Source organism: Myotis myotis, unplaced genomic scaffold (assembly GCF_014108235.1).
Source record: "Myotis myotis isolate mMyoMyo1 unplaced genomic scaffold, mMyoMyo1.p scaffold_m19_p_12, whole genome shotgun sequence".
In the NCBI taxonomy this organism is placed as follows: Eukaryota; Metazoa; Chordata; class Mammalia; order Chiroptera; family Vespertilionidae; genus Myotis; species Myotis myotis.
In genome coordinates this window covers 4,274,583-4,301,273 of record NW_023416316.1, presented here as the reverse complement: position 1 = coordinate 4,301,273, position 26,691 = coordinate 4,274,583, and the positions used below count along the sequence as shown (strand labels likewise).

The window sequence follows — 26,691 nt, the reverse complement described above, 5'->3', positions numbered from 1 at the left end:
CCACAACCCAGGTACATGCCCTTGACTGGCAATTGAACCCAGGACCCTACAGTGGTCGGGCCAACACTCTACCACTGAGCCACACGAGCCAGGGCACCCTTTTCTCTCTCTCTCTTTTTTTTTAAATGTATTTTTATTGATTTCAGAGAGGAAGGGAGAGGGATAGAGATGGAAACATCAATGATGAGAGAGAATCATGGACTGACTGCCTCCTGCATGCCCCACACTGGGGATCGAGCCTGCACTCAGAGCATATGCCCTGACCAGGAATAGAACCCTGACCTTCTGGTTCATAGGTTGAGGCTCAACCACTGCGCCACGCTGGCCAGGCTCCCCTTTTCTCTCTTAACATGCGTAAGTCCAAAGCCTGCAGCGAGTAGGAGAGGTCAGTGTTCCCTCTCAAGTGCCAAGAATAATAAACATAAACCATCTCCTCGGCCTCCTCCTTTGAGTTAGAAACTCCTCAGTGTCAGGCTCAAATGACTTCTAGCTGATTTCCCTCTACAGGCTGCAAGGTTAGAGTAGTTCAGAGGTGAGAGCGGTAGTTAAGAGCATGGACCACCCCAGGGAATAAGGTAGCTGTGTGACCTTAGGCGAATTGTTTAACCTCTCTGATCCATAGATTTCTCATCTGCAAACTGAGAACAATACTAGTATCTAAGTCATGGGGCTGTTGCAAGGGGTCAATGAGGTCATGCTGAGAAGACCTGGAGAGTAGCTGGATGACTGTCAGTTTTTATTGCTAAGTCCGGACAGAGGGATGACCATGGCCAGGGAGGCTGGGGTCCCTCCAGAATAAAGGCCAGTCTTAAAGGAGAATCTCTGCTTGGAGAAACTCCTGAGAAGCAGCTCTCCCTGGGGCACGATTCCCATTTCAGCTGAGTTTAACTCTTCCATTCTCTGAGCCAAATTTCTTAACCTCCAGGAAACATCAGAATCACCCAGAGAGCTTATGTACCATGAATATTCTTAGAGCTCTCTCTCCAGGAGTCTCTTCCGGGTTTGGGACGAGGCCAAGGGTTGGGTATGGTAGGCAAACACCTTGAGCAATTCTCATTCAGTGTCTAAACTGCCCCACACCAGGAGTAGGCAGACTTTCTGTACAGGGCGTTGTGGGTCAAAAGCCTCTGTCACAACTGCTCGACTCTGCTACTGCAGCACAAAAACAGACAAAGACATAAAACAAGTGAAGGGGGTGTGACTGTGTTCCAATAAAACTTTATTTACAAAGACAGGTAGGGGCCAGATTTGACCTGTGGGCCATGGTATGCCAGCCCCTGCTTTCTGCCAGCACATATCTCTCCTATATATAACCAATAAAGACACAGACATGGGTATTAAAAAAAAGTGATATTTCTTTAATTTAAAATTATGACCTGGAATGAACCAGTCAGTTTAAGTGATCCAGGCTTTCCTCTTTCTACCCAATTGGAACAGACACAATATTGGCTCAGGTTGCTAACCCCAGAGAAAAACCAAACCAAAATAAAAAATCCTCAGGCAGTCCCCGCAGCTACCCTGCTGGGGCCCTCAGGCTCCTGGGAGGGAGGGTGCCCAGGTTGCCAGGGGCTACTGCTTTCCAGCCACACTGAGAAGAGCTTTTCTTCCACCACCCAACCCCCTCACAGGCCCGATTCCTCTCCATTGCTCTGTAGCTGGCCCTGCATGTCCTCCACGGAGAGGCTGGCGGCACAGGAGTCACCTCCCAGCTGCCTGTGGGGGCACCTTCCTGTGACTGCAACAGCGGAGCCGAGCAATTCTGAATGCTCATGCCCAGAAGGGCAGCACCTTCGTTGTTTATCTGGAGCCTTGAGTTGTAACCATCAGTCATGTGTGGTCAAGGCACCAGCAGCAAGATGGCACACTTGGGAAATGATCTGGAAAAAAATGCAAGGTCTCAGTAATCGATTCAGTAGATTTCATTCTGAAAATGAAACAAATGCCATCTGGGTAAACTCCTTACAAACGGGAGAAAGCAGAACAGGGAACACCACCTCCTTCAGGACTCCGAGGTCTGTCTGCTCTTCCGAAGCACAGACATCAAAGGTCCCACATCTTAGGTCAGCAATGCTCCCACCTCACACATTCAGGGCCAATCAGGCCTGCGGGTTCACCCAGCCTGCCACTGGGGTTCTCAAAAGAACTCAAGGCTCTGAATAGTGTGTGAAGGGAGTCCAGGGTGTGATGCTGAGAGGTTTTCTTGCAGGGTTTTGGAAATGTACAATCAGTAGAGAGGAAAGAAGGAAGGGCGTGGCCAGAGTGGCCCTCAGAGATCCTGGAGGTCTCCCCAGGAGGGGTTCATGGACAGAATAAATAGAACTGGCTGGAAGCAAACCTTCTGGAAGGAGCCAACAGGTCACCACAGACCCACTGCAGTGGGGCAACAATGTCCACACTGGGTTGCTTTCTCTAAACTTTACAGCACCAAAGCCTGATGCTTGAGCTGAGTCAAGAGCTCTTGGGACAAACCACTAAAGGGCTGTCCTGGACGCCGTGGAAGACCAGATGGCGGCCAAGCCATCCCCACCACACACAGCATTCCTGAGCCCCGTGGACCGTATCCTAGGTGTGTCGCAGAGGCAGCCCAGGGCACTACCAAAGGCCCCTGCTGTGCACAGAGTGGGTGGGGAAGAGCATGGCATTAGAGTCCCCTGAGAACAGAGGAGCAGTGAGGAGGAAAGGGTGGGGTTTCTCTGTCACTCTGCCTTCCGAGGGAGGGAGAAGATATCACTGTGCGACTGCCAGCACCACTGCCAATATCTTACTGAAAAGATGGTACCTGAGGGTGGGGCACTTGAGCACAGAACCAGGGATGTGTGATCATTCCCCAGGGACAGCCTTCCTTACGAGGGTCCCAGGTCGAGTCTGGGTCATGTCAAGAGCCCAGGCTCATGGCAACACATGTCCCACCCCCCCAGTGCCTGACCCCCAGCTAACCAGTCTTAACAAGGTTCTTAACAAGGCAGCTCCAGTGGTGGGGGTAAGAGTTTGGGTCTCAGGACCCCAACAAGTTCCTCTTCCCAGTCTCCTTTCTTTCTCAAAAATAGTGGACCTCCTGTGTGCCTATTAAAGATGGGGCTGTCCATGGCCGGCCCTAGCCAAAGGCCAGTTACAGAACCCACTTACAAGACCACCTGGTGTCATCCAATCACAGCAGAAGGCTGGCTCGACCCCTCCCCTCACGGGATGATGCTGTCTGGCTGTCCATTCGGGGCCATCTGTCCAGGGTCAGAGGCGGGGGCAGGGCTGGATGTGTTGCTCTGCAGGTAGCGGCGGAAATCTTTGATCATGGGCCGGAGGATTTGGATGAGGACACTCAGGGCCGCCTGCGTGCCCTCCATGGCCTGAGCCTGGCGCTCCTGGGCGCAGGCCTGCACCTCCTGTGAGCGACGGATCATCTGCAGCAGGTCGTTCTGCTGCTCCAGGTGCTGGGCGATCTCCTTCACGTGCAGGTTGGTGACCCGCTGCTCCTGGATCAGCTTGGCTGAGTTGAGGGCGATGCGGCTCTTGAGTGCCTGTGGCTTGACTGAGGGGTCAGCATGCTGGGCGATCATCTCCACAGGGGCCTCCGCTGGCAGGGGCGGGGGGGCCTCAGCGGTGCAGTACTCGACCACCCCCTCCTCCAGCGTGTGGTAGGTGGTCTCTGTGGGGACTGTGGACAGAGCAAAGGCAGTGTCAGGTCACTTTTTAGAAAGAGGGAAGCTGGTTATGTGGGATGGGCCATATTAAGCCCTATTCTGGGGAATTCAGGCCTCCTCTGGCTGTATAGCTATATAAATACCTAACTAAATCTAGAACGTACCAGGTTTAGAATCTTAATCTATTTGATAACCAAAGGGTCAGCCCCAGATATGGCAAAAGCAAAGATGTTAATGATGATGCTAGCAAAAAATTTAGAGTACCTGCTATGTGCCAGGCACTGTACTAAGCCCTTTGCACTCATTAGCTCAACAAATCCTCATGACATCAAGAGGTAAGTCCTGTCAAGTTCATTTTCAGAGATGAGAATGAACAGACTCAGAAACATGGAGTGACTTGCCTAAAGTCACACAGCCTGCTCAGCAGGTGCAGGAAACAAACCCAGGTCTCCCCAGCACCAGAGTCCATAGTGCTCAATTCCACCCCATCGGCTGCTTCTGCTAATAAAGGCATGGTCACATGTTCCCCGTGGCACCGGTACACAGCAGGCATCTGGAGTGGGAACCTCTACATGAGCTGTTTGTAGCTACACTAGTCCTACCTCCTTCAGTTCCTTCTTGACTGCTAGTCTCTTATGGCCAAGCGGAAAAGGAGATGGGAGGGGGCTGGCAAAGTGTCCAATAAATGCTTCCCTGGCTTCTGATCACGTTGGTCAATGGAATACCTAAGAGTTCTTCCTGTTCCAGAATAGCAATTGATTTAGGCCAGTGTCGGATCCTCTTTCCTACCTCAATACCCTTGAGAAATATGACACTGTAGGGGATGGCACTCACATATACCCAATTCCCAAAGCCCCACTGAGAATCACTGATCTGATCAGTGCAGTGTATAACCTAGCACAAAGAGGCAGTTCACGGATCCCAATGCGAACCCTATCTGAACTACAAAGTTCAACCCAAGCCACCTCCATTGTTCTTCAGTTGAGAGCCTTTGGAAGGATTCTAGGTGGGCTGTTTGGGCCTCCCTGCGTCGAGGAAGGGTGAATCTTCTCCACCTTTCAATGCCAACATCAACTGTGTGTCCCCACCAATCAAGAAGCACCCCCTTCTCCTCTGAGTTCTTATGTTCTCCCAACTGACACTGCAGCTACTCAGTTATGTCTTATCTGTGCTACTAGATTATAATTGGGCTCTGTCTTACACGCTTGGCAATCCCAGTGCCGAGCACAGGGTTTGGCACAGAATAAATGCTAATGTTTGATGAGTGAATGAATGAGTAGATCAACACCAGGAACCATGAGGTTCCTCCACTGTGCCTGACGAACGTTTGCCACACCGAAAACCCAGACTGCCTCTCTGTCCAGAATCCATGTTTGGCTTGGGCATGGCCATTCCCACCTATCTACTCATCGAACAAACACATTCTGACTGCTTCGTAGGTGCCAGGACCTGGGCAAGTCCTGTGAGGATAGAAACATGGTCTTTGCAAGGACCGCACAGTTCAGTCATGGACACGAAGGGTGGCAAAACGCACTTGAGAGCAATCCAGCTCATCAGAAGCCCAGACTGTGCGCTGAGGAAGCCCCTGAGAGAACAAGATCATTTCTGTCTGCGGAGCTCCTGGAAGGTCTCATGGTCTTCCAAGACTCCTATCTGACCTTTGACCCTTTACAGTCAACCTTCCCCAGGCTGCCCTTCCCATTTATGCACGCTGGACTGGGCAGGAGAGGTCACTCACTCTGTGTCAGGGTGACCGTGGCTGCGGCTGCAGTAGCCGTGGGTCCAAGGGCCACAGGGTGGATCTCTGTGGCACTGGGCAGGCTGATGATGGTGGCCTCACCCAGCAGATTGCAGATGCGCTGTTGCATGGGGGTGAGCAGGACGGGGGCTACCGCTGGGCCACCGCCACTACTGCCACCACCTGGCCCTGGCCCGCCAGCTCCATCTTCCTCATTGGGCCCTGGGGCCTCGCCACCCTCCACAGCCGCCCGTACTTGGGCAACCTTGCGACGGACCTCGGTCTTGAGATCAGACCACTTCTTCTTGACCTCGGGCAGCTCCCTGCGGCAGGTGGCCACGGCGTTCACCCTCCTCAGGATGCCGTGCCAGGCCGCGCTCTTGGCAGCCAGCGGGACCCCGGCGTTGAAGTGGTTCACCAGCAGGTGCTTCTTCAGCTCCAGCTCCTCCACGATGATCTCCACCTCTCGCTCCGAGAAGTTCATCTTCCTCTTCTTGGCTGGGACGGCCATGGCCTCTCCCTACCCTTCTTTTTAAAGAAATTATAATCCCTTCAACCGCCCAATTTCCCTTCTCTTCTTCCTCAGCCTCGCCCCTCGCACACCCCCCTACATGGGATAGGCCGAGTTTGCCAAGGCCAAGTACCAGGCCTTTGGTAACCCCCCCGTTACGCAAAGTGCGTAGGGCCCGGCGCCGACCGGCCCAGCCGCTGCCAGCCAGCGGCGTAATGGCTTCCTGAATCTGCCTCTTCCGCTCGGGTGTGCGGAGATCCGCCCACTTCCCCTCTTCCCGCCTCCCAGCACTGCTCCGGGGGAACCCGTCCTCCCGGTTGGGGGCGGCTCAATATCAGGACACTCACTGGCTCTTTGGACCTGTCGCTCAGCTACAGAGCACGCCCACTTACCGGGATCGACTTAATCATTGGTCTAAAGGTATGCCTGTCGCTACAGAGTGCTCCGATCACCGAGTCTTTATTAACTTCCATTGGAAATTTGTTGTCGTTCAATCAGCAGTATTGCGAATATTATCCTATTAAATTCAGCTATTTTATTGGTTTAAGGAGCTAGATTATCAAAACCCGGCCTCCTGCGGATCCCTAGTGCTTTCAGCTTGAACCTTTGGCCAATTAATTTATAATTCCACCCACGGGCGCAAACTGGTTTGAGATGCAGCTCACAATTACTCCTCACACAAATCCTATTTCCCACCGAAGACACGACCTCTCCTCCCATCCTTACGATTCTGAAGTCCAGACAGAGTTACTCAATGGAAACTGGACGCGGGACCTCCCGCCTGCCAATCACATGACTTCTGCCTATAGCGGCGCGATTTCCTCTGTTTGGCCCGGTTCAGCCAATCCCTGCCTCCCTCAGTTTGAATCGGCCCCAGGGTGAGCCGGAATCGCCCCGCCCACTCTATTGATCCAGGCCGGCAAGGACGATGTGGGCAGTCCTCAGAGAGGTCCCGCCCCTCCGGGTGGCAGTGCCGGCCTGTGACTAGTCGGCGGCGAGCTGGGGGCGTGGCCAGAGAGGCGGGGCTCCCGGAAGCGGCCCCTCCCGCCCGTTTGCCGGCATCTCGGAACCCGCGCGCGTAGTCTGAGGATACCCGCGTGTCTTCTGCGTTCTCCTCGCCGCCCGGCGCCCCTGCCTCGCGCCCGATGGTGAGCAGCGTCTTGTGCCGCTGCGTGGCTTCCCCGCCGCCGGACGCCGCCGCCGCCGCCTCGTCCGCCTCGTCGCCGGCGTCTGTGGACCCGTGCGGCGGTGCCGTCTGCGGGGGCCCAGACCACAGGCTGCGCCTGTGGAGCCTCTTCCAGACGCTCGACGTCAACCGCGACGGCGGCCTGTGTGTCAACGACCTGGCCGTGGGGCTGCGACGCCTGGGATTGCACCGCACCGAGGGCGAACTCCGGGTAGGCGGCGCGCACCGTGCGCGCGGGCGGGGAAGGGGCCCCCTGCGTGTCCCAGACTCCAGGGAGGTCCAGGAAGGGGACTGGGGGGCAGGTCTGAACGCCCTGACTTATGGAGCAGCCCCTTGGAGCGTAGCAGGTCAGCTGGATGGCCCCTTGGGCTTGGTGGGACCCCCGAGTGACTTATGGGTCCCCTCTTTATGTGCTGGTGGGAGTGGAGCACCTTGACCGCTGTGGGCGCTTAAGCTAGAGGGAAGTGCTCTGCGTGGGCACAGGTGGGCACCCTCTGGGAGCCTCTGATGGGCGAAAAGCCCCTTCCTGCTCCGGCTTTCCCCAGAGTAGAGGCCAGGACTCAGAAGTCTGCCTTTCCTCACCTCCTGACCTCAAGGTTAAGCTTGATGCATCCCCCTACCCACCGCTGACAAGTTCATCCATCCTCCAGCGCCCCCCTCCCTCCGCTCTGGTTTCCATGCCAGCCATTGGCCCGGATCTGGTTCCTCTCAGAAGCATGTGGGAGTTGGGAGGAGGAAAAAAGGGAACCGGGGTTTTAGGCAGATTTGTGCTGCTGTGGGTGGTGAGGACTAGCAGCTCTCTCGGTGTAGGCTCATTCCTATCGGCATGCTACCCAGGAGATGGGATGACGATCCCTTGCAGCGTTGCAGGTGATAAAATAATCGAGGGGGCAAGACTTCCTAAAAGTGAGGGTGCTGCATGCCTAGGAGGGAATATCTTACTCCTGCTGAGGAGTGGGCTCTTGGCCAGGGGGAAGGGGGACGGAGAACGGCCCATCTCCAGGCCTGCCGGAAAGATCAGTGCTGTCTTCTCTTTAGAAGAACCTCAGGCAGAAGCTCTTTCTTCCCCTTCTCTCAAGATGTTTTTCCATCTGACTCTGTGGCTGTCGCTTCCCTTTCCGAATGTTTCATTTACGGGTGGCTTAGCCTGATTTACAGCCCGCGGGAGGACCACTGTGTACCTAGTAACCTGTTTTTCTTCTAAGTTAGTTTATTTGGTCCATTTGTACAGAACCTCACAGCCAAGTATGAAGAAATCTGATAGAACACCAGAGAATTAAACCAATTTTTTGATAGGCCAGGTATGTATGTAAAGTGTTTTTAACTCATGTCCAAGATATCTTGGATTAACATCTAAGGTATTTAACCTACTTAGGATCTGCCTGGAAAGAAGACCAAGGGTAACACTATGTAAGAATAGAATCAATGGGTTAAATCCAAGTGGTTTATAGAGACAAGTTAAAAAAATTTAAGTAGCCCTAGCCAGTTTGGCTCAGTGGATAGAGCGTCAGCCCGTGGACTGAAGGGTCCCGGGTTCAATTCCAGTCAAGGGCACATACCTGGTTTGCAGGCTCCATTCCCAGCTCTGGTCGGGACTGTGCAGGAGGCAACCAACCGATGTGTCTCTCTCACATCGATGTTTCTCTCTCTGTGTCTCTCCTCTCTTTCAGTCTCTAAAAATCAATGGAAAAATATCCTCGGGTGAGGATTAACAAAAATAAAATTTAAGTGAGTTTTACACAAAATAGTAGTGTGAGCTTGATGTTGTCCCGTACGTATCTGATGAATAAGTCACTTGGGAAGATAGTATGGCTAAATTCAGAGAGTCTGTCAGGCTTTATGGGCCCAGCTTTACCTTTCTGCTTCTTTGCACCCACTTGGCATATGCTGCAGGCACATCGAGGGCATCTGGCGGTGGGAGGGTATTCAGTGTTGACGCTATGCTCAGTGGTAAACTAGAGTCACAATGTTCTTGTGATTCACGGCACATCTGACATTGATCCTAATCCATTTTTCTGGCACTAAATTTCTAAGGGCAAATAAGGAGAAAGGGATCATTTTTCTTTCCAGCGTTGAAAGAAACCTTTCTGATTAACCAAATGTTGCTTGGCCCCTTGGTCCCATTGGTTCTAAGATTTTTGATTCTGTGAATGATCTAAGTTCTATTTATTTTTTTTAAAATATTTTTTATTTTTATTGTCGGTTTGAGAGAGAGAGGAAGGGAGAGAAAGAAACTTGAGTTTGTTGTTTCACTTATCCATGCATTCACTGGTTGACTCTTGTGTGTGTACTGACAGGGGATCGAACCTGCAACCTTATCATATTAGGTAATGCTCTAACAAACTGACCTACCCGGCCAGGACTCTTTTTGTGTTTGTTTGTTTTAAATATATTTTTATTGGTTTCAGAGAGGAAGGGTGAAAGAGAGATAGAAACATCAATGGTAAGAGAGAATCATTGATCAGCTGCCTCCTGCACACCCCTGACTAGGGATTGAGCCCACAACCTGGGCACGTGCCCTTGATCAGAATCAAACCCAGGACCCTTCAGTCCACAGGCCAGCACTCTATCCACTGAGCCGAACCAGCTAGGGCCGGACCCTCTTTTATTCTTGTGGTGTGGGGATTTAGTATGGACTCTATTTCTATAACTCTTTTGGCCTTTGAATAAGTTAAATTATTATACAGGGTTGAGACTAGGAATTACGAATTGTATTTGTTTATTACCCATAAAGGAGTACATGCCAGTCTTCTGGCGAATGGTTTAAGTATTAAGAGAGAGGAAATCTGCTTTGTTGTAAATAACCAGGCAACAGGAAGACACCCTACCGCATGAACCCCCATACCACTTCCTGTTGAAATAATATCAGTGTTAGTTACGAACAGAAAAAGTAGTGCTGTAGTTTTGCAGAACTCGAAAAGCCAAGGGAGAAGGTGGGGGCCCCTGGGTTAGAAATGGGTCGTCATTCACGGGAATAGGCGTTGAAAAACACATCAAACTTTGGCAGCGCTTCATGTGACCCTTCGGACCAGTCTGAAGTGCTAGGGTTTGCTCAGAAATCAGCTTTGAGTGCTTATCAGTGGGTGATGGGTGAACCCAGCCATGTGACTATCAAAGCCTCTTGCTAGCTTTACAACAGGTTGGGTCAAGTTTTCTTTAGAAATGAACCAGCAATTTTGGCATCTGCCTTTTTTTTCTTTTTTTTTTCTTTTTTTTGTCCAGAAGAAATTGGGACAGTCGAGGAAAAATTGCTTAAAATGGAAGTGGGCAGCCAGCCAGGGAAATTTCCTTTGTAAAGGACATGTGAGCAAGAAGCCTGTCCTGAGACAAGGAAGGGAAGCGTTTATTTATTTTATTTTTGGGGGAAGGGTTTATTAAAGAAAGAAAAAAGATGACGGCAGGCAGCAGTAGTGACTTGAGGCAATGAGGCTTCAGCTGGAGCTAATTATAGCATTGCCTATTTAAGGCATTTTCATGTGACCAAACAAAATCTTTGTCTTAAAACAGATTTAAAACATAGATTCCAATTAGATGAAGAAGGCAAGCTGGGTTAGATGTAAAAACAGTGTCCCCATAGCTGAGGCTGTGGGGCTGGAGTTTAGTGCAGGTGAGGGTTTTAGAAGGTGGGGTGGTTTGCTGACTCAGAGACATGCATATGCACCAGCTAGTTGGAGCCTCACAATACCTTTGTGAAATAGGCAAGACAGGGATTTCACCCCATTTTACAGAGGGAGGAACAGAGGTTGAAAAAGATGATAAAACAACCTCAAAACTCATTTGACCACTAAGGAATTAGACCAGAGCAAGAACTGGAACCAACTTCTGATTTGAGCTCCACTCCTCTTTAACTGGACCAGCTGTTTCTGAGGGACATGAAGAGAGCCCCTACCTGGGCTTTTGGGAGAACTTGAGAAAGATGAGGAGGGATCAATTTAGAACCACATCTGTTTTTTCCCAAAGTGGGTTTCAAGATTATCCAGAGATTATCCTGGCAAAGAATGAGAATCCACCCTGCCCTCATTCTCTCCTTGACCTGGGCAGTGTGCAAGAGGCCATCTCTATTGACTTGAAACAATGAATGGAAGATCGTTAAGGTCAGGTTGGTAGTATTGCTTAACCAGACAGTACTGTTAAACTGTGTACCTATTAAATGTGTGGTCATTTGGCCCAGCTGGGGTGGCTCAGTGGTTGAGTGTTGGCCCATGGATCAGAAGGTCACGATTCGATTCCCAGCTGGATTGTAGGCTCGATCTCCAGTAGAGGTATGCAGGAGGCAGCCAGTCCATTATTCTCTCTCGTCATTGATGTTTCTAACTCTCTCTTTTCCCTTCCTCTCTCTGAAATCAATAAAAACATATTTAAAAATATTTAAATGTGTGGTCATTGAGGGGGAAGCTAGACTTAGATAAGACAGTCTACAGAAAAAGAAGCCTTTTTCATAGAAAAGGAATAGATATAATTTGGTATAATACAATAGCCCGTTAGGAAAAGAAAAATGCTATTTGCAGCTTGGATTAGGTTCCTATATTAACCTGATTGTTATATTGTTGCAAAATTGGTTCCTTGCTCGAAGTAATTATCATCAAGATATGATTTTTTTTTTTAAGCCCTGGCCAGTGGCTCAGTGGTTAGTGTCAGCCCTCGAACTAAAGGGACGCATGTTCAATTCCCATCAAGGGCACCTACCTTGGTTGCCGGCTGGATCCATCCAATCAATGTGTCCCTCTCACATCGATGTCTCTCTCTCTCTCTCTCTCTCTCTCTCTCTCTCTCTCTCTCTCTCTCTCTCTCTCCCTCTCCCCCTCTCCCTCCCTCCCTCCCTCCCCCTCCTTTCCACTCTCTCTGAAAGTCAATGGAAAAAAATATCTTTGGATGAGGATTAACAAACAAACAGACAAAAAAGTGTGTGTGTGTGTTTTAAGGAAGCTTAAAAAAAATTAGTTGATAATTTGGAAAGGTGGGATCAAGTTCCCTGATCTAAAACCAGGTGAAAAATAAGGATACAGCCTAAGTAGGCCTGACCTGGAGCTTCAGTTGGATGAATTCCTTTGATGTTGAAAGAGTCATTAATTGCTGAAGTCTCACCGAAACCACAAGGGAATGAAAGAAAGAAATATTTTGCTGGTATTCATTTCTAGTCCAGCTGAGTACAGCCGCAGGTTGAATTCAGTGAACAAAGCTGTACTTAAAGGACTAGTCAGTCTTGGTAAGTCAGGCCAGACTTTTCATTTTAACCATTTCTTATACTGATGTGAATTTGCCAGAACCAAAGAATTTGATCTTGATGGGTCATCATAGGCCAGCCTCCTACCCAGCGTGGGGAGCATTCCTTCTGGGGCATCCTCACAGGTGGCCGGGCGGCCAGCCCATTTCCCGGTGGACTGCTTGGGGTTATTGTGAGTACAGCACTTTATGTCGGACTGAAGTCTGTCTGCTTGTATCTGCTTCCCATGTGCCTCAAGTTTACCTTCAGGAGCAATACACAAAAGTGACCCAAGGGCCCTTTAAGTATCAGAAAACTATCTTATCTTACAGTCTCCGCTGCTATAAAAACTGGGTTTTATCATGCACTTCTCACACAATAAGCTGTCCACACCTTTCATAGTCCCTTCTCGGAGGCAATGCCATGGGAGTTAAGAGGACAGCCCTTCCTTGGAAATATTACACCAAGTGAAAGAAGCCAGTCACAAAAGGCCATATGTTATATGATCCGTTTCTGTGAAATTCCAGGATAGGGAAAGCTGGAAACTGAACCTAGATTAGTGGTTGCCTAGGCCTGGGAAGGGAGGAGAATGGAGAGGAAGGAAGGTGAGGGTTTGGGGGTTCTTTCTGAGGTGGTGAACGTGTTCTAAAGTTGATTGTGGTGATGGTCGCACATATCCTGGGAGGGAAACTGCTTCTGGCCCTCTTATGCTCCAGGCCGTCTTGTGAGGGCCGCAGCCTGACCTCTCCCCGCGACTGTGCTAGCTGGAGTCACAGTGGGCACCGAACTGTGTCTGCAGCCATTGTTTGTCCTCCCCGCATCCCACCTTCCTACTCATTCCAATACACCCGCCTTCAGATACCCCAATGCCTGGATATTTCAGGGGGGTTTCTGTATTGAGCAGGCGATCCTTGTGGAGTTCTGGTTGTCTGGCTTGTAAATTTAAGGGGAGAAATGAAGTCTTCTCACCCCACCCTGATGTGGCTATCACTTCCAAAACTGTTTTTGTTGTTTTTAAATCTTTATTGTTGAAAGTATTACATATGTCCCTTCCCCCCCACACACACACACCCATCATTGACCCCTTCTAGCCCATCCCTGCCCTTCGCCCCAGGTCAGAATGTGTTTGTTTTTTGTAAAACAGTACAGTATCGACTTCATGGTGTAAACCGAGGTTCAAATATTGTTTTTGCAACTTGCTAGCCATGTGACCTTAAGCAAGTTACTCAACCTCTCCAAGTCTGTTTTCCTTAACAGATACATGATATGAATATCTATTTCATTTCATCAGGTTGTGGTGGGGATTAAATTAGATAAAGTATATAAAGAGCCTGACACTCAGATGTTTAACACAAAGTGACATTTTCCTCCATTGAGTCTTTGAAAAGAACATGCCCACAATTGGTCTTAACCACCTGCATTTTTCCTGAATTACCTAGGTGGAAAGTGTAATAGAAAGAAGTAGAAAGTCTGGGATGTCTGTAGGAAAGGTGTGTAGCACCCAGGCAGAGCGCAGTCTATTGTCAGCTGACAGGGCCTTCAGCATTTGAGGGAAGAGGAATGTAGGTTGCAGAGAGCCTGGGCCCTATAGACATTAGGAAAATTAAAACAAAAAAAGAGGCTTCCACTGGCTGGTGTTACTCAATGGCTGACCCATGAACCAGGAGGTTACTGTTTGATTTCTGGTCAGGGCCCATGCCCAGGTTGCAGGCTCGATTCCCAGTAGGGAGCATATAGGAGGCAATGATTCCCTCTCATCATTGATGTTTCTATCTCTCCCTCTTCCTTCCTCTGTTAAATCAATAATATATATATATATATATATATATATATATATATATTTTTTTTTTTTTTTTTTTTTTTTTTAAGAGGTTTATGGAACCACAGGCTTCAGTGCAGATTATGGCCAAATCCAAGAGCCACACCATGCACAACCAGTTACAAAAATGGCACAGAAATGGCTTCAAGAAACTCTCATCACAAAGATACAAATTTCTTAAGTTCCTGAGAAACATGTGCTTTGCCAAGAGGCCCAACAAGAAGGGCCTTAAGAAGATGCAGGCCCACAATGCCAAGGCCGTGAGTGCATGTGCCAGGCTATTAAGGCCCTTGTAAAGCCCAAGGAGACCAAGCCCAACATTCCAAAGGGCACAGCCACAAGCTCAATTGACTTGCCTACATCACTCACCGCAAGCTTGGGAAACGTGATCGTGCCGCATAGCCAAGGCTCTCAGGCTCCGCCGGCCAAAGGCCAAGGCCAAGCCTCAAATCAAGCCCAGGCTACAGCTGCAGGCCTCCAAAGGTGCCCAGGCCCCCACAGTAGAGGTCTCTGCTGATGTGAGGATGGGAGGCCTGACATGGTCCCTGGACCACTGTCTGCATGGGGCTGGTGTCTTCCTGTGCTATTTGTACAAATAAACCTGAGGCAGGAACTGTAAAAAAAAAAAAAAATGAGAAACCCTGGTGTTAGGAGGTTTCTTAAAGTTGTTGAAGTGGTCGAGTCACTACACATAACAATGTCTCTCACCCGTGTGTTTCCCTGGATGGAAATGGGCCATTTTCTTAATGCAGAGTTCACTTTGATGTGAAAATGGAAGCTTCAAGCAGAGCTTAGTTAAAACCCTTGGAGATTACCTCACTAATGGCATCATTTTGCGGAAGTGGGGCTGTGGCTTAGCCTTCCAGTTGGTTGAAGGCAAAGCTAGTAGCAGAACCCAGGATTTTGACTTTGCTCAAGTTAGGTCAACATACACTGCTTCCTACTATCACTATAGATACTTCACTAGCCCCTAAAATTTGGCAAGGTTGATATTCACAGTTTATGACATTGCCATATCTGTGCCTAACACCAGCTCAGCTTTTTAAAAAAAAATATGTATTTTTATTGATTTCAGAGAGGAAGGGAGAGAGAGAGAGAGAGAGAGAGAGAGAGAGAGAGAGAGAGAGAGAGAGAGAAACATCAATGATGAGAGAGAATCACTGTTCGGCTGCCTCCTGCATGCCCCACACTGGGGGTCGGGGCCGCAACCCAGGACCCGACCAGGAATCGAATCATGACCTCATGGTTCATAGGTCCACGCTCAACCACTGAGCCACGCCGACCGGGCCAGCTAGCATTTTAAGACCCTCTGATGGTGCTCAGGAAGCAGCCACTGAACTGATAGGCACACTCTCGCTAAGTATGGGATATGAAAGACTCCACGCATGCCTAAAAGAAAGGCTTTGTTGTCTTAAAGATGCACCTTTCTTTGAAATAAATAAATTATAAAGGTAGAACATAAGGAGCTTCTTATCTGCTTTCAACTCTTGGCACGGCTTTCGTGGAGCTTGAATTCCCCAAGGTCAAAGGGGAAACTGGAGAGGGTAGCTGCTCCTGTTCCTGCTGCTGCTTTATGAAGCTTTCCACATTCCATCAACCCCTGGCCTCATGCCTTCTTTCCCCCAGCCCACCCTCCTCCACTGGAGTCTGATGTGTGACTAAAACACACAAAAAACCAGCCACTTACAGTGTTGAGAAAGCTCTCAAAAACCACAGAAATGCGGGGGGGCAGGGGGGGGGAGCGGGGGGAGAAATCCTTGTCTGTAGGTCTGACACAAGTGAATAGTCCTGTTGGTTAAAACCAGCCAGCTGTGCGCACCTTCGTCAACCTGTTGACCTTTTACATTTATAGACAGTATATTTTTTCCCTTTTTTATTCATATCTTGGGTATATTCTTTTTGCTAGAGTCTCTTCTTTAGCCTATATCAAAGGTAAAGATAGTGCCGAAACCGGTTTGACTCAGTGGATAGAGCGTCGGCCTGCGGACTGAAAGGTCCCAGGTTCGATTCCGGTCAAGGGCATGTACCTGGGTTGGGGGCACATCCCCAGTGGGAGATGTGCAGGAGGCGGCTGATTGATGTTTCTCTCTCATCGATGTTTCTAACTCTCTATCTCTCTCCCTTCCTCTCTGTAAAAAATCAATAAAATATATTAAAAAAAAAAAGAATAAAACATTTAAAAACAAAAAAAAGGTAAAGATAGTATCTGGTAAATAGTTTTATAGCTAAAAAATGCCTTACCTTGTCCTGGCCGGTTTGGCTCAGGGGATGGAGCGTCGGCCTGTGGACTGAGGGGGCCCAGGTTTGATTCCAGTCGAGGGCATGTACCTTGGTTGTGGGCACATCCCCAGTGGGAGGTGTGCAGGAGGCAGCTGATCGATGTTTCTCTCTCATCGATGTTTCTAACTCTCTAATCTCCCTTCCTCTATGTAAAAAATCAGTGAAATATATTTAAAAAAAAAAAAAAAAAAAAAGCCTTACCTGAATTGTTTGTTTCTAAGAGCCAGCTTGGTGTAAACTAGTTATTCTTTTGTGTGTGTGTATGAAATGTAGTGGGGTTTTTGTGTGTGTGTGTGTGTGTGTGTGTGTGTGTGTGTGTGTGTTTTAAAATAAATTCTTTATTGTTGAAAGTATTACATATGTCTCCTTTTCCTGCTAAAGCAGTTATTGTTACACAGACTTCTCTGGCCTGCCCTTCTCACCCTGAGGGCAGCTGTTGGTGGGTTTCACACCCCTGTCCTGGCCCTGAGTCCGGAGCAAGCAGCTGCTGAGAGCTGTTTGCATTCATTCAAACAATCTCAGTTTTAGCCTGTGATTCTGAAATCACTTTTAAGAAACTGAAAACATTTGGTGTTACTTTTAGTAATGAGTCTGCTGATTCGCCTTTTCCTGTGGAAGGAGGGAAGGTATGAATAAGGATAAAGTGGCTGCAGCGAGCAGGCTGAACGTGGGCCAGTGTTTTGGCTCCCACTGATCAATTTTGGATCAGTTGAAAAGATTCTGATCATTTTAGGTGATTGGGTTTTTACATGCCAGCCTCCACACCATATTCACCCCTGCCCCTTATTCTCGGAACATGTTTAGCGAAGGAGAATCAAGCTCTTACGTGGTCTCTTCTTGCTTCTGCAGATCTTTAGTTTACATGCTACACCTCAAAATATACATTTAACCCAACTAAATTTGGGCTAATTTTGTACACTTCTAACTTTCTATTAGACAGAAGAAAAAAAGTCTTTGTTAGTAGGCCTTGACCTTGAACTTGGGACTCGATGGAGATTGGCTTTTCACCACGAGTAAACAGAAGCTATCCATAATCTTTCTTCTCTGTAATACACTACTCTTCCTCTTCCTCATCTCCAGGGGTGTTTTTTTTTCGGGGAGCTTTTGCCAAAGCTAGAATTTCTGGTTTTATTTCCTAAAATGGAAATAGATTAAGAGGATTTCACCTTTTTTATCATGGCAGGCATCACCTTCAATGCCTTGGTTTCATTTGTGCCAAATTAGATGCGAGTGCCCTGCTCCTCTTCATTGTCTAATTGTGGACTGAGCCACAGGCAGAAGGGTGTTCAATAGTCCTACGGTGCATCCAGAAACCCAGCTGCCAGAGGGCTGTGCAGGACCGCACGTAGCATCTAAGCATCTACATTCTCCTGTTGATTCCTAGCAGAGGAGAGGGATGGTTACCTGCTGCAGTTGTGCCTCTGAAATAATAAATCGCTACCACATAACAATATATAAAAGAGATCCTTCAAACTCCTGCTCCTATACTGTCCTAAAAGAATTTAGAAAGCAGGTACCCCCTTGAACATAATCAAGTTGACATAAGTTTAATGGCTGCAGAGATATAATTACTGGCATATTATATATCTGCTTTAAATGTTTTTCATTGTCAGTTTTGGATCTGGTTTTGCTCAAAACCTTAGTTTTGCAGATTTGACTCATTCAATTTATGGAAAGTGCCCTCCACATAACCTAATTGGCCCAGCCAGTCTTCACTTTCAAATCAAATCAGTCTGGTTTTCTGTCAAATCAAACCTGGCTTCATTTCTCAGTTTAAAAAAAAAAAGTGTGGTCCCTTTGACAACAGGTCTTCTGGAGAGAGCGATTCTAAGATAGACAGGTAGTAAGTGCTTCAACTGGTGGACGTGCGACATGGAGCGTTGCCCTGGAGTGCGTCGTGGGAGAGCTCTCTGCCTGGTTTAATAAGATTCCGGGTGATACTCTGGGGGCACTTATCCCCTGGGCAGTTTATCAGGTTAATGGGGAGTGGGTTCCCTCTGGGGGTCCATCCCCGTACAACCTGTTGTTTCTCTGAAAAGTATGGGCGATCCTGTGACTCGCTTTTATTCAGCAAGCCTCTTATTTTCTAGATTCTTAGAAGAGTGGGCTACTTCTGCAGGTGACTAGCCTCATATTAACCAGTTTCTGTTGATGTTTATAAGCTCACTTGCAGGAGGGTTGTACTTGCCCTCTCTGTCGTTGGACATGGGTGATCCCTCAACCCCAAGAAAGCTGAGCCTGGTAGGGTTGTAGTGTAGTAACTGCACGTAATCCAAAAGGAACTAACAGCCTGCTCAGTGCTGCTGGTTTAGGTGATGCTGTAACGAAAGAGACATATACTGTGCTCACCCTTGAGGAAATCAAAGATTGAAGAAAGGGGGCTTTAGAATAAAAATATTAGCAAAGTGTGCAATTGCACACATTTTCATTGACCTCCGGCTTAAATGGTGAACAAGGGAGGTTTTAGGATAAATAAAACACCGTCTCTTCTTCCCCTAGTTTATTATTTTCTTTCTTCTGCTTGTACCCATCCTCTACCAGGGGTGGGCAAACTTTTTGACTCGAGGGCCACAATGGGTTCTTAAACTGGACTCAGAAGAAGGAGCTGCGGCCGTGTTTCCCCACGTTGCCATGTTAACACTGCTGCTGGTGAAGGAGCGGAGGGGAGAGCAAGAGAACCCTCCGCTCTTTCGGCTCCGCGGGCCGGATGGAACAGCCGAACGGGCCGGATTCGGCCCATGGGCCGTAGTTTGCCCACGGCTGCTCTACACTGTAGCCTGGAAACCCCAGCGAGCAAGCTGGAGCAATCGTGGGCTCAGCTCATTGGTATAGATCTCCCAGGAGTCACTGTCCTTTGTCACCTGAAGTCCAGTGTCTTGAAAACCATCGTTTTATATATTTCGTCTGGACATTTAATTGTTTTGGCAGGAAGGTGAATTGGTCCCAGTAGCTCCATCTTGAGTTTATAACTCAGTTCTGTGGTATGTAGGAGTCCGTTAAATTAAAAGCCAGTAACCAACCAAATATGAGATTTCTCTTATGTCTCCTCCATTTCACCAGATTTTCAGTGCATAAAAACAAGATTCATTTTCATGAAAGGATTACTTGTTTAGTTAGGGGTTTTGGCTCTGGATGGGTTCTTAGTATTTTTTAAAAAAACAAAATTCAACCAAGTACATTTGGAGATCTAGTTGGAGATCTAATTGGCTTTATTAAATGTCCTATCTAGCAACTAGAAGGGCACTCCGGGGGGTTGTACAAGATGGAAGGCTTTTATAGGAAGAAGGTTGAGGCAAGGTGGGGCTGGCAGGGGTGGGGGGTGTCAGGCAAGGATTTGATCTACCGATTGTCTCTTGCCTCTTCTTCCTATGGGGGATGGAGAGGACCCATGTATGTGACAGAGTACTTTACCAGTGCTTGATCAGAAGATTCCAGACTGGATGTCTACGAAAGATTATGTCTGTGGGAGAGGCTTAAACTGCAGTGAGATCAGGTATTAAGTCTAGGTTTAGTATCATGGGCTTCTAGCATGAGGGACACCATTTAGGGCCTGTGGGTTTTCTCTTTAACAGTGTTAAAACTACTTCCCTCTAGCCCACTGTGCTTTCTGATCCCTCTGGGTTTCTTTTGTTAAAGGAGCCAGTGACGTAAGTACACTGAGAAGACGTAAGTACACTGAGACACTCATAAACTGAAGGAAAAAAACACCTGAAAAGATTACAAAATTAAGGGCGGACCACAAATAAAGGCTAATGGGGACAGTGCCCAATTTAAAAACAAAGGAAGCAAAACTAGTTGCATGAGCTCACAATCATTTTCTAGGTAATGGTAATAAAATAGCTAGTAGTTATGAAAGAATGTCCAAACCTATGGAAAAGTTTCATAAGAGTTTATCTGAGTCAAATTTTGGGGGACATGTCTGGAAGCAAGGTCTCAATAGATTGAGAAAATGCTCGGGAGAATTGCAGTTTTGCAGCTTATTTTATACACCAGTCAAAGGCAAAGACCTAAAGAGGGTTACACGAAAAACACTGAAAACACTGGGGTAGATTAAGGAGGCAGGAGAAAGCCAAGCAAGGAAACCTCTAGGATTGGACAAGAAGCAAAATGGAGAAACACATACTTCTTTCACATTAGGTGGATACAGGATAGTTAATAATTAATGTTTACAGCACATAGAGATAGTAGGCGGACAACACGATAATAATGGGGAGGGGGGTTCTGTGGTTTGTGCTCTGGTGCCAGTGGTTGTGCCTCCAAGGGGACTGGAAACGAAAATCACTCTGACATTTCCAAGGGATGTTTTCCTGGATGTAAGCACAACGGACAGAGCTCGCTTAAGCTTAAGCTTAATCCTTGCTAAGGAAGTTCTAGTCCTCGGATGTGATGGCCTGCCATGCATGCCCAGTTAGGAATGTTTATGTTCAGATCATCTGTGTGGTTACTTTTTTTTACCTTATCTTCTATTTCTTTACTAGAGGCCCGGTGCATGAAATTCATGTACTGGAGGTGGGGGGTCCCTCAGCCTGGCCTGCACCCTCTTGCAGTCTGGGAGCCCTTGGGGGATGTCCGACTGCCAGCTTATGCCCACAGGGAGCGGGCCTAAGCCGTCAGTCGGACATCTTTAGTGCTGCCGCGAAGGCGGGAGAGGCTCCCACCACCGCTGCTATGCTTGCCAGCCGTGAGCCTGGCTTCTGGCTGAGCAGTGCTCCCCCTATAAGAGCGCATTGACCACCAGCCCCCTGGTGGTCAGTGCACATCATAGCAACCAGTCATTCCACTGTTCAGTTGATTTGCATATTAGCCTTTTATTATATAGGATTAAATTTATCAGGGAATGTGGTTACTTTTGATCACTGAGATTGTCAGGTTTATTACATAGCCCCATTTTTGTTCACGATGCTTTATATATTGTTCTAAGAGCTTTACGTATTATTTAATTTAGTCTTTACCAACTCTATGAACTAACAATATGGTTCCATTACTATTCTTATTTTGCACATAAGCATAAAGCGCAAAGAGCTAAAAGTAACTTGACTAAGATCATACAAGTCATGGCCAGGACTTGAACCTGGGGTCTGGCTCCAGAGACTATACATTTAATCAACATACAAAACTGCTTCTAGATAAAGTCATTCTTAGCTTGGCCATCTTGATGTCCCTTCTTGTGTTTTCTTTTTAAATAATTGTTGTATGTATGTATATGTATGTATGTATGCTTGGTCGTATAGGCTCATGATTTGTTTTCACATGATATAAGGATGTTCAGTGAAAGTAATCTCCCATCTGCCTTTCTCCACTCAAACCCCCAAGTTCCCTCCCTGCCCCAAACCATCTCTTAACATTAGGTGGATACAGGATAGTTAATAATTAATGTTTACAGCACATAGAGATAGTAGGCGGACAACACGATAATAATGGGGAGGGGGGTTCTGTGGTTTGTGCTCTGGTGCCAGTGGTTGTGCCTCCAAGGGAACTGGAAAAGAAAATCACTCTGACATTTCCAAGGGGTGTTTTCCTGGATGTAAGCACAACGGACAGAGCTCGCTTAAGTGAGGTCTTCAGTTTTAGTGTCTTTCCAGAGGTACTCGTCACATATACAAGCTTAGAAATAAATGGCAGCATACTGTCCCCTTTCTTCTGCACCTTGCTTTTCTCGTTTAGCAAGATATTTTCAAATCATTCCATACGAGTGTTAACCTAAAAATAAAAGCCAAAGTGAGAAGAACAAGTACCGTATTTTTCCGTGTGTAGGACACCCACATGTATAAGATGCCCCCCACCCCCACTTTTCCAACCCCAAATTAAGAAATCAATATTTTAAACATTTTTGCTGGTTTTCCTCTGAAGGCCTTCTTCTTTTTTGGCATCTTCAGGAGTTGTTCTTCCTGTTTTCTCCACTGTCTGGTCAGACACTCAGTGGGAGGAGGTCCACACTGTCTCTCTGCAGCTCTATTTCCATGCTCTCTTGCATAGCTGATTACATTCAGTTTGAATTTTGCAGAGTAAGACCATCGCTTACCGGTATTTATCTTCTTATTTTTTGACATCTTTATGGGCTCAGAACACTCTGGTCCCTGTTGCATCTGTGCACGCTCCACCTCCACCTCCACCTCCAATTTCGGCATCCGCTGACGTCAGTAACAATAAGGGTCGAGATTGGAGGAAGCCTGTTTGACAAGGTATGGGCAGCTACGCACCTGCACGGCTCCCTCCTCGGCTGAGGCTGACTTCTATGTATAAGATGCCCCTGGATTTTGAGAAAAAAAAAAATAGTGTCTTATACACGGGAAAATATGGTATTTATTTAAGATCCAAAAGCACAGCTATTCAGGAAGCACTGATTCAGGCAGAAACCCAAATAGTGACCTGATTCAGAGGTAAAAGCCAAGGGCATTTATGAGAAAGGGAAGGAGCATAATGACATGAATAGAAGGAAGGATTTCTATGGGTACCAATAAGCCAAGGAAAGAACTTGTATATCTACAGATAAGCTTGCAAGCTAAGTCTAAAGATGTCTTTAATTTTCAGTCTGGTAGTCAGAACAAATAGTTGTTTGGAATATAATGTTGCTTCAGGCGCGGTCTAAAGGTTAATTTGCCCAATTTACAAAGGTTTGAGGAGAAAGGTCTGCAAGGCAGTTCCTCTGGGAGGGCAGCTCCACCTCCATTTTGAAGTGGCTCCATTTATATTCTTTCTTTCGAAGGAGGTAAAGAGCTGCCTCATTCTTTTGGACAGCTGCATAGGGTTCCACTGTGTGGATGTGCCGTGATTTATCCGCCCATTCCCTTTTACAGCACTTTGTTTCCAAACTTGTACTATTATAAGCAAGGCTGCAAAAAATATCCTTATGTTTGATCACATATATGTATCACACATATATCATATACATGTGTGTGTAACTTCTCACATGTGCAACCGTATCTACAGGATACATTGCTTAAAGTGGAATTGCTATGACAAAGGGTTTGTGCTTTTGAAATGTTGGTAGCTGTGACTAAATTGCTCTTCAAAGAATTGTCCTGATGCGCACGCTCACAGCAGCATATGAGGGTGTTCAGTTCCCCATACTCTTCCCAACATTTATTAAACTTTTTTCATGTTTTTTTAAAATAATGATTATGAACACGGTATCAAAGGGCCACTTTTGTGAGGGGTGGCAGTAGTTGGTCCCTGTATTTATCTGCTAGTAAATTAAGAATCAAATGAGCAAAGACCAATTCCCTTGTGTTCTTAGTAATTTACTCAGTTCAGGCTGCAGACTTAATCTGTGCCCGGTTCTGGGTGCTAGGGGTGGAAAGATCTGTCACTTGGTCCCTGTCCCCAGGCAGCTCACCGTGTGCGGGGAGGCATGGGAGAAGCAGCAGCTGGGACACGATGTGCGTAGTGTTACGCATGGTTGGAGAGAATGGGATCACGGAACAAGGAAGAGTGCTGCCAGCTCTCTTATCAGGGACTCTTGATCATGTCAAACGTGATGGTGAATGTCATCCCAGAGGCAACCCAGGTGGAGAGGAGGAAGTTGGGCTCCCGGGGACGAGCCAGCGCTGGTGCCTTCAGCGAGCCTGTAGGTTGCCATTGGCACCTCCCTGCAGAAGTGCTGAGCTGCGGGCAGGGACTCGGCCGCCTGTGATTGGAGGGATGTTGCGGGTTAGGATAATGAACTTGGTAGTGTCGGCAGAGGTGATTGGCCGCGCCCTGCTGCAGTGAGAATGCAGACTGGATGCTCAGGGCCCCGCTTGTGGGATCAGTAGTTGAGCGAGGACAGATGAATAATTGGGAGCTCGAAGTTGCTTCTGCCTCCGGGAGAGGTCTGTTGGGCTATTGCTTTCTCCTCTTTTTAAAAAGCCAGACGTTTGAGAACCATCCTCCTGCAGAAGTGAGCTTTTCCTGAAGAAGCTCTCGCTGCTCCCTGCGCGTTGCCAGCACCGCGGGCTGGGAGCGAGCTGTTTCTCAGGCCAGGCACGGCAGCGGTGCTCGCAGATTTGAAAGCAGGAAACCGCCGCCGCATGCAGAGCGGCCAGCCTGACAGCTCCCAGGCCAGTCTTCCCGGCAGCCGTGTAGCCGGCGACCCTTGGTATTGTGGTCACATTCCTCCTGAGAAGTGACCGGTCACCATCAGCGCCGCTGGGAGCAAGCCGTGATGCTGCAGATGCTGTGGCATTTTCTGTGTAGCTTTTTCCCGAGGGCTGGGTGCCAAGGCCCCACAGAGGGGAACGATAACGAAGTCAGAGGCACCCCAGCTCCTGCTCGGGGAGACCCGATGTCAAGCTTTTTGGGGAAACAAGACGGCAGGGCTGAGGCCACGGAAAAGAGACCCACCATTTTGCTGGTGGTCGGACCTGCAGAGCAGTTTCCTAAGGTAATGGCAACCTCGAGACGACCTCCGAGTTCAGGGACTGGTCTAGGAACATTTTCCTGAAAAAAGCTGGAGTGTGGGGGGAAGCGAGGACTTGTAAGTCCGTCAGTTTGGTGTTGGGGGCCGGGGAGGAGTGTCAGACAATAAAGAAACCCCAATCTTCAGCCGGAATCTTTGCGGCCACTGCAAAAGCTTTATTACCCTGTTATGACCACTTCAGTGTGGCCATTAGGGGGAGGGAGGTTGACTGCAATAGCAGATTTGCCTTCGATTTGTCAGTTTCAAAAGTCATTTGAAAGTAAAGACAAGTGACTAGAGTGTGTCTTGTATCGTATGGTATCTGAACAATTTAGGGACGAACGAGCGAAGTCAGCTACAGAGTGCACCCTTGAAGTTGAACCAACAGCCTGGAGCTGGGCAGGGCCAGCCTGCCCTGCGTCCCGAAGGTCAGACCCCTGGCCTTGGCGGGCGGAGGGCCTTTGGGTCTCGCAGGAGGGAGTGGTCAGAAGAGAGGCTGGAGTTTGCAGGTGCGGAGGCCTGTGCCTCTCTGGGTTCTGCGGGTCTGTTGAGTGCCAGGGCCTTCCCTCCAACTGGTGCCCTGAATGTGGGTTATCTGATCTACACAAGAGCCAGGGTAAGTGGTGGTATCCCCATTTCATAGATGAGGGAACTGAGGTGCAGAAAGGTTAAGTAATTTGCCCAGGGTTAAGCAATTAAGGAGGGGTGGAGGCGAGACTTCACCCACATCAGCCTGGAACTTCACCCTGTATTGTCTCCCTTCCCCTTAAAAAAGCAGTTTCCAGTGGGACCAGGGGAGTTCTCAGGGTTAGAACGGAAAGTGCCGTCTGGCTGAGATGTCTCCTGCTGCAGTAGCAGTGACCTTGTCACTTCCTGAGCTTTGGTGATTTGGGATCTTTTCTCCTTTCTCAGAATAAAAATCAGTGAGAGGAGACTGTGCCCTGTGTCTGGCACATTGTAGATTCCTGACACATGTTCGTTGAATTGCTGTGTTTAATAAATGTTCGTTTTTCCTTTGCTAAGTGGCAGGGACCTTTGATGCAGCAACTTTCGCAATCTTTTACGATTAAGCATTGAGGAGAACCCTTAGACTGTAATGAGCTGGTCCTGGCCGGCAGGGACTCGGAGTCTGCAGTATGCTTGCGGTGTGCTCCGAAGGCGCCACGTCCTGCCTTTTGATTGTTTTAGATGAGCTCAAAACTGGCAGCGGTACCCTTTTTTGTGAGGACATTTATCTACAGGCCAGCTTGCCTTGAGGCCAAGGAAATAAGGGGTTGGCTGGCTCCCTTTTAAAGTCACCTACTTTTGACTTTAATAATTAACTGCTCCATTTTCTAGACTCATACTGGCACCTCCTGCCAGCCCTCACCCAGGGTGGCCTGGCATCGGGACTCTCTGTTCTGAACAGCTTAGTCCGTGGCCTGCAGAGTCAGGATTGAGGGGCACTGAACCTGAGACCCACCCTTTCCCTGGCTCAGAAGGGAGACAGATCAGCTGGCTGGAGGGTGGGGGAAGCCCCGAGAAGGAGATGGACCAGCTGGTTTGGTTTGAAGCAAGAAAGCAAGCACGTCTGGGTGGTGTGGACTCTGAAGAGCAGATAAACTGAGTATTGGAACAGCGGGAGCGTCTGCATCGCGTGCTTTCCCCGTGCAGCTGCTCCTGAAGGTAGGCTTTGGGGTTGGTGAGCAGCGGCCACTGGGGCCTGGCCTCACCGTTTCTCTCAGGAAGAGGCTCCCCAAACATTATGGAAACCTTAGAAGTTTAGGTTGGTTCTCAGGCTTCTCAGTTTCCCAGCAGCACGACTTTGTTTGGCCCTCACTTCCTCTGTCTAAATATGTCTGCCCGTGAGTCAGGTCCCTTTGAGCTTTTATTCTAGGACCTGTTCCAGTTTCCCCTTTATCCTCAGCGGACAGTTCCTCTGCTGTTGGAGCGGAAAGCC

The 26,691-nt window shown here is 48.2% G+C and overlaps 2 protein-coding genes across 8 annotated transcripts in view; one reads left to right on the top strand and one right to left on the bottom strand.

Annotated features, from left to right (window-relative positions):
- Nucleotides 1-1,331: 1,331 nt before the first annotated feature.
- On the bottom strand, nt 1,332-6,945 carry NAIF1 (nuclear apoptosis inducing factor 1). 4 transcript variants are annotated; one of them, XR_004971129.1, is made up of 3 exons: nt 5,377-6,945; nt 1,964-3,652; nt 1,332-1,877 (listed from the first exon to the last, which is right to left on the bottom strand). XR_004971129.1 is itself a non-coding variant. In XM_036329551.1 (2 exons), exons 1-2 carry the CDS (start codon nt 5,885-5,887, stop codon nt 3,180-3,182), a joined length of 984 nt encoding a protein of 327 aa, XP_036185444.1. In that variant the 5' UTR covers nt 5,888-6,945; the 3' UTR covers nt 1,332-3,179. The 4 variants fall into 4 exon arrangements, 1 of the variants encoding a protein (XP_036185444.1); XR_004971131.1 differs by having other exon boundaries at nt 1,995-3,652; XR_004971130.1 differs by having other exon boundaries at nt 3,127-3,652.
- A 6-nt stretch (nt 6,946-6,951) lies between these two features.
- The window catches only part of SLC25A25 (solute carrier family 25 member 25), a 34,106-nt gene continuing 14,366 nt past the window's right edge, over nt 6,952-26,691 (top strand). The window contains exon 1 of one of the 4 annotated variants that reach the window (XM_036329544.1): nt 6,952-7,284. In XM_036329544.1, the coding sequence (XP_036185437.1) occupies nt 7,033-7,284 (252 nt within the window). In that variant the 5' untranslated portion in view covers nt 6,952-7,032. Of the gene's footprint in view, nt 7,285-24,137; nt 24,738-26,691 lie in introns of those variants that run through there. The other 3 variants (XM_036329546.1, XM_036329545.1, XM_036329547.1) reach the window with 3 other exon arrangements.

What these genes read in the sequence shown, in the direction of transcription:
- NAIF1 (XM_036329551.1), bottom strand. Translation starts at nt 5,887, where the DNA reads ATGGCCGTCCCAGCCAAGAAGAGGAAGATGAACTTCTCGGAGCGAGAG. An exon ending in CACGGTCACCCTGACACAGA is followed by an intron (nt 3,653 to 5,376) that starts GTGAGTGACCTC and finishes CTCTGTCCACAG; the next exon opens with TCCCCACAGAGACCACCTAC.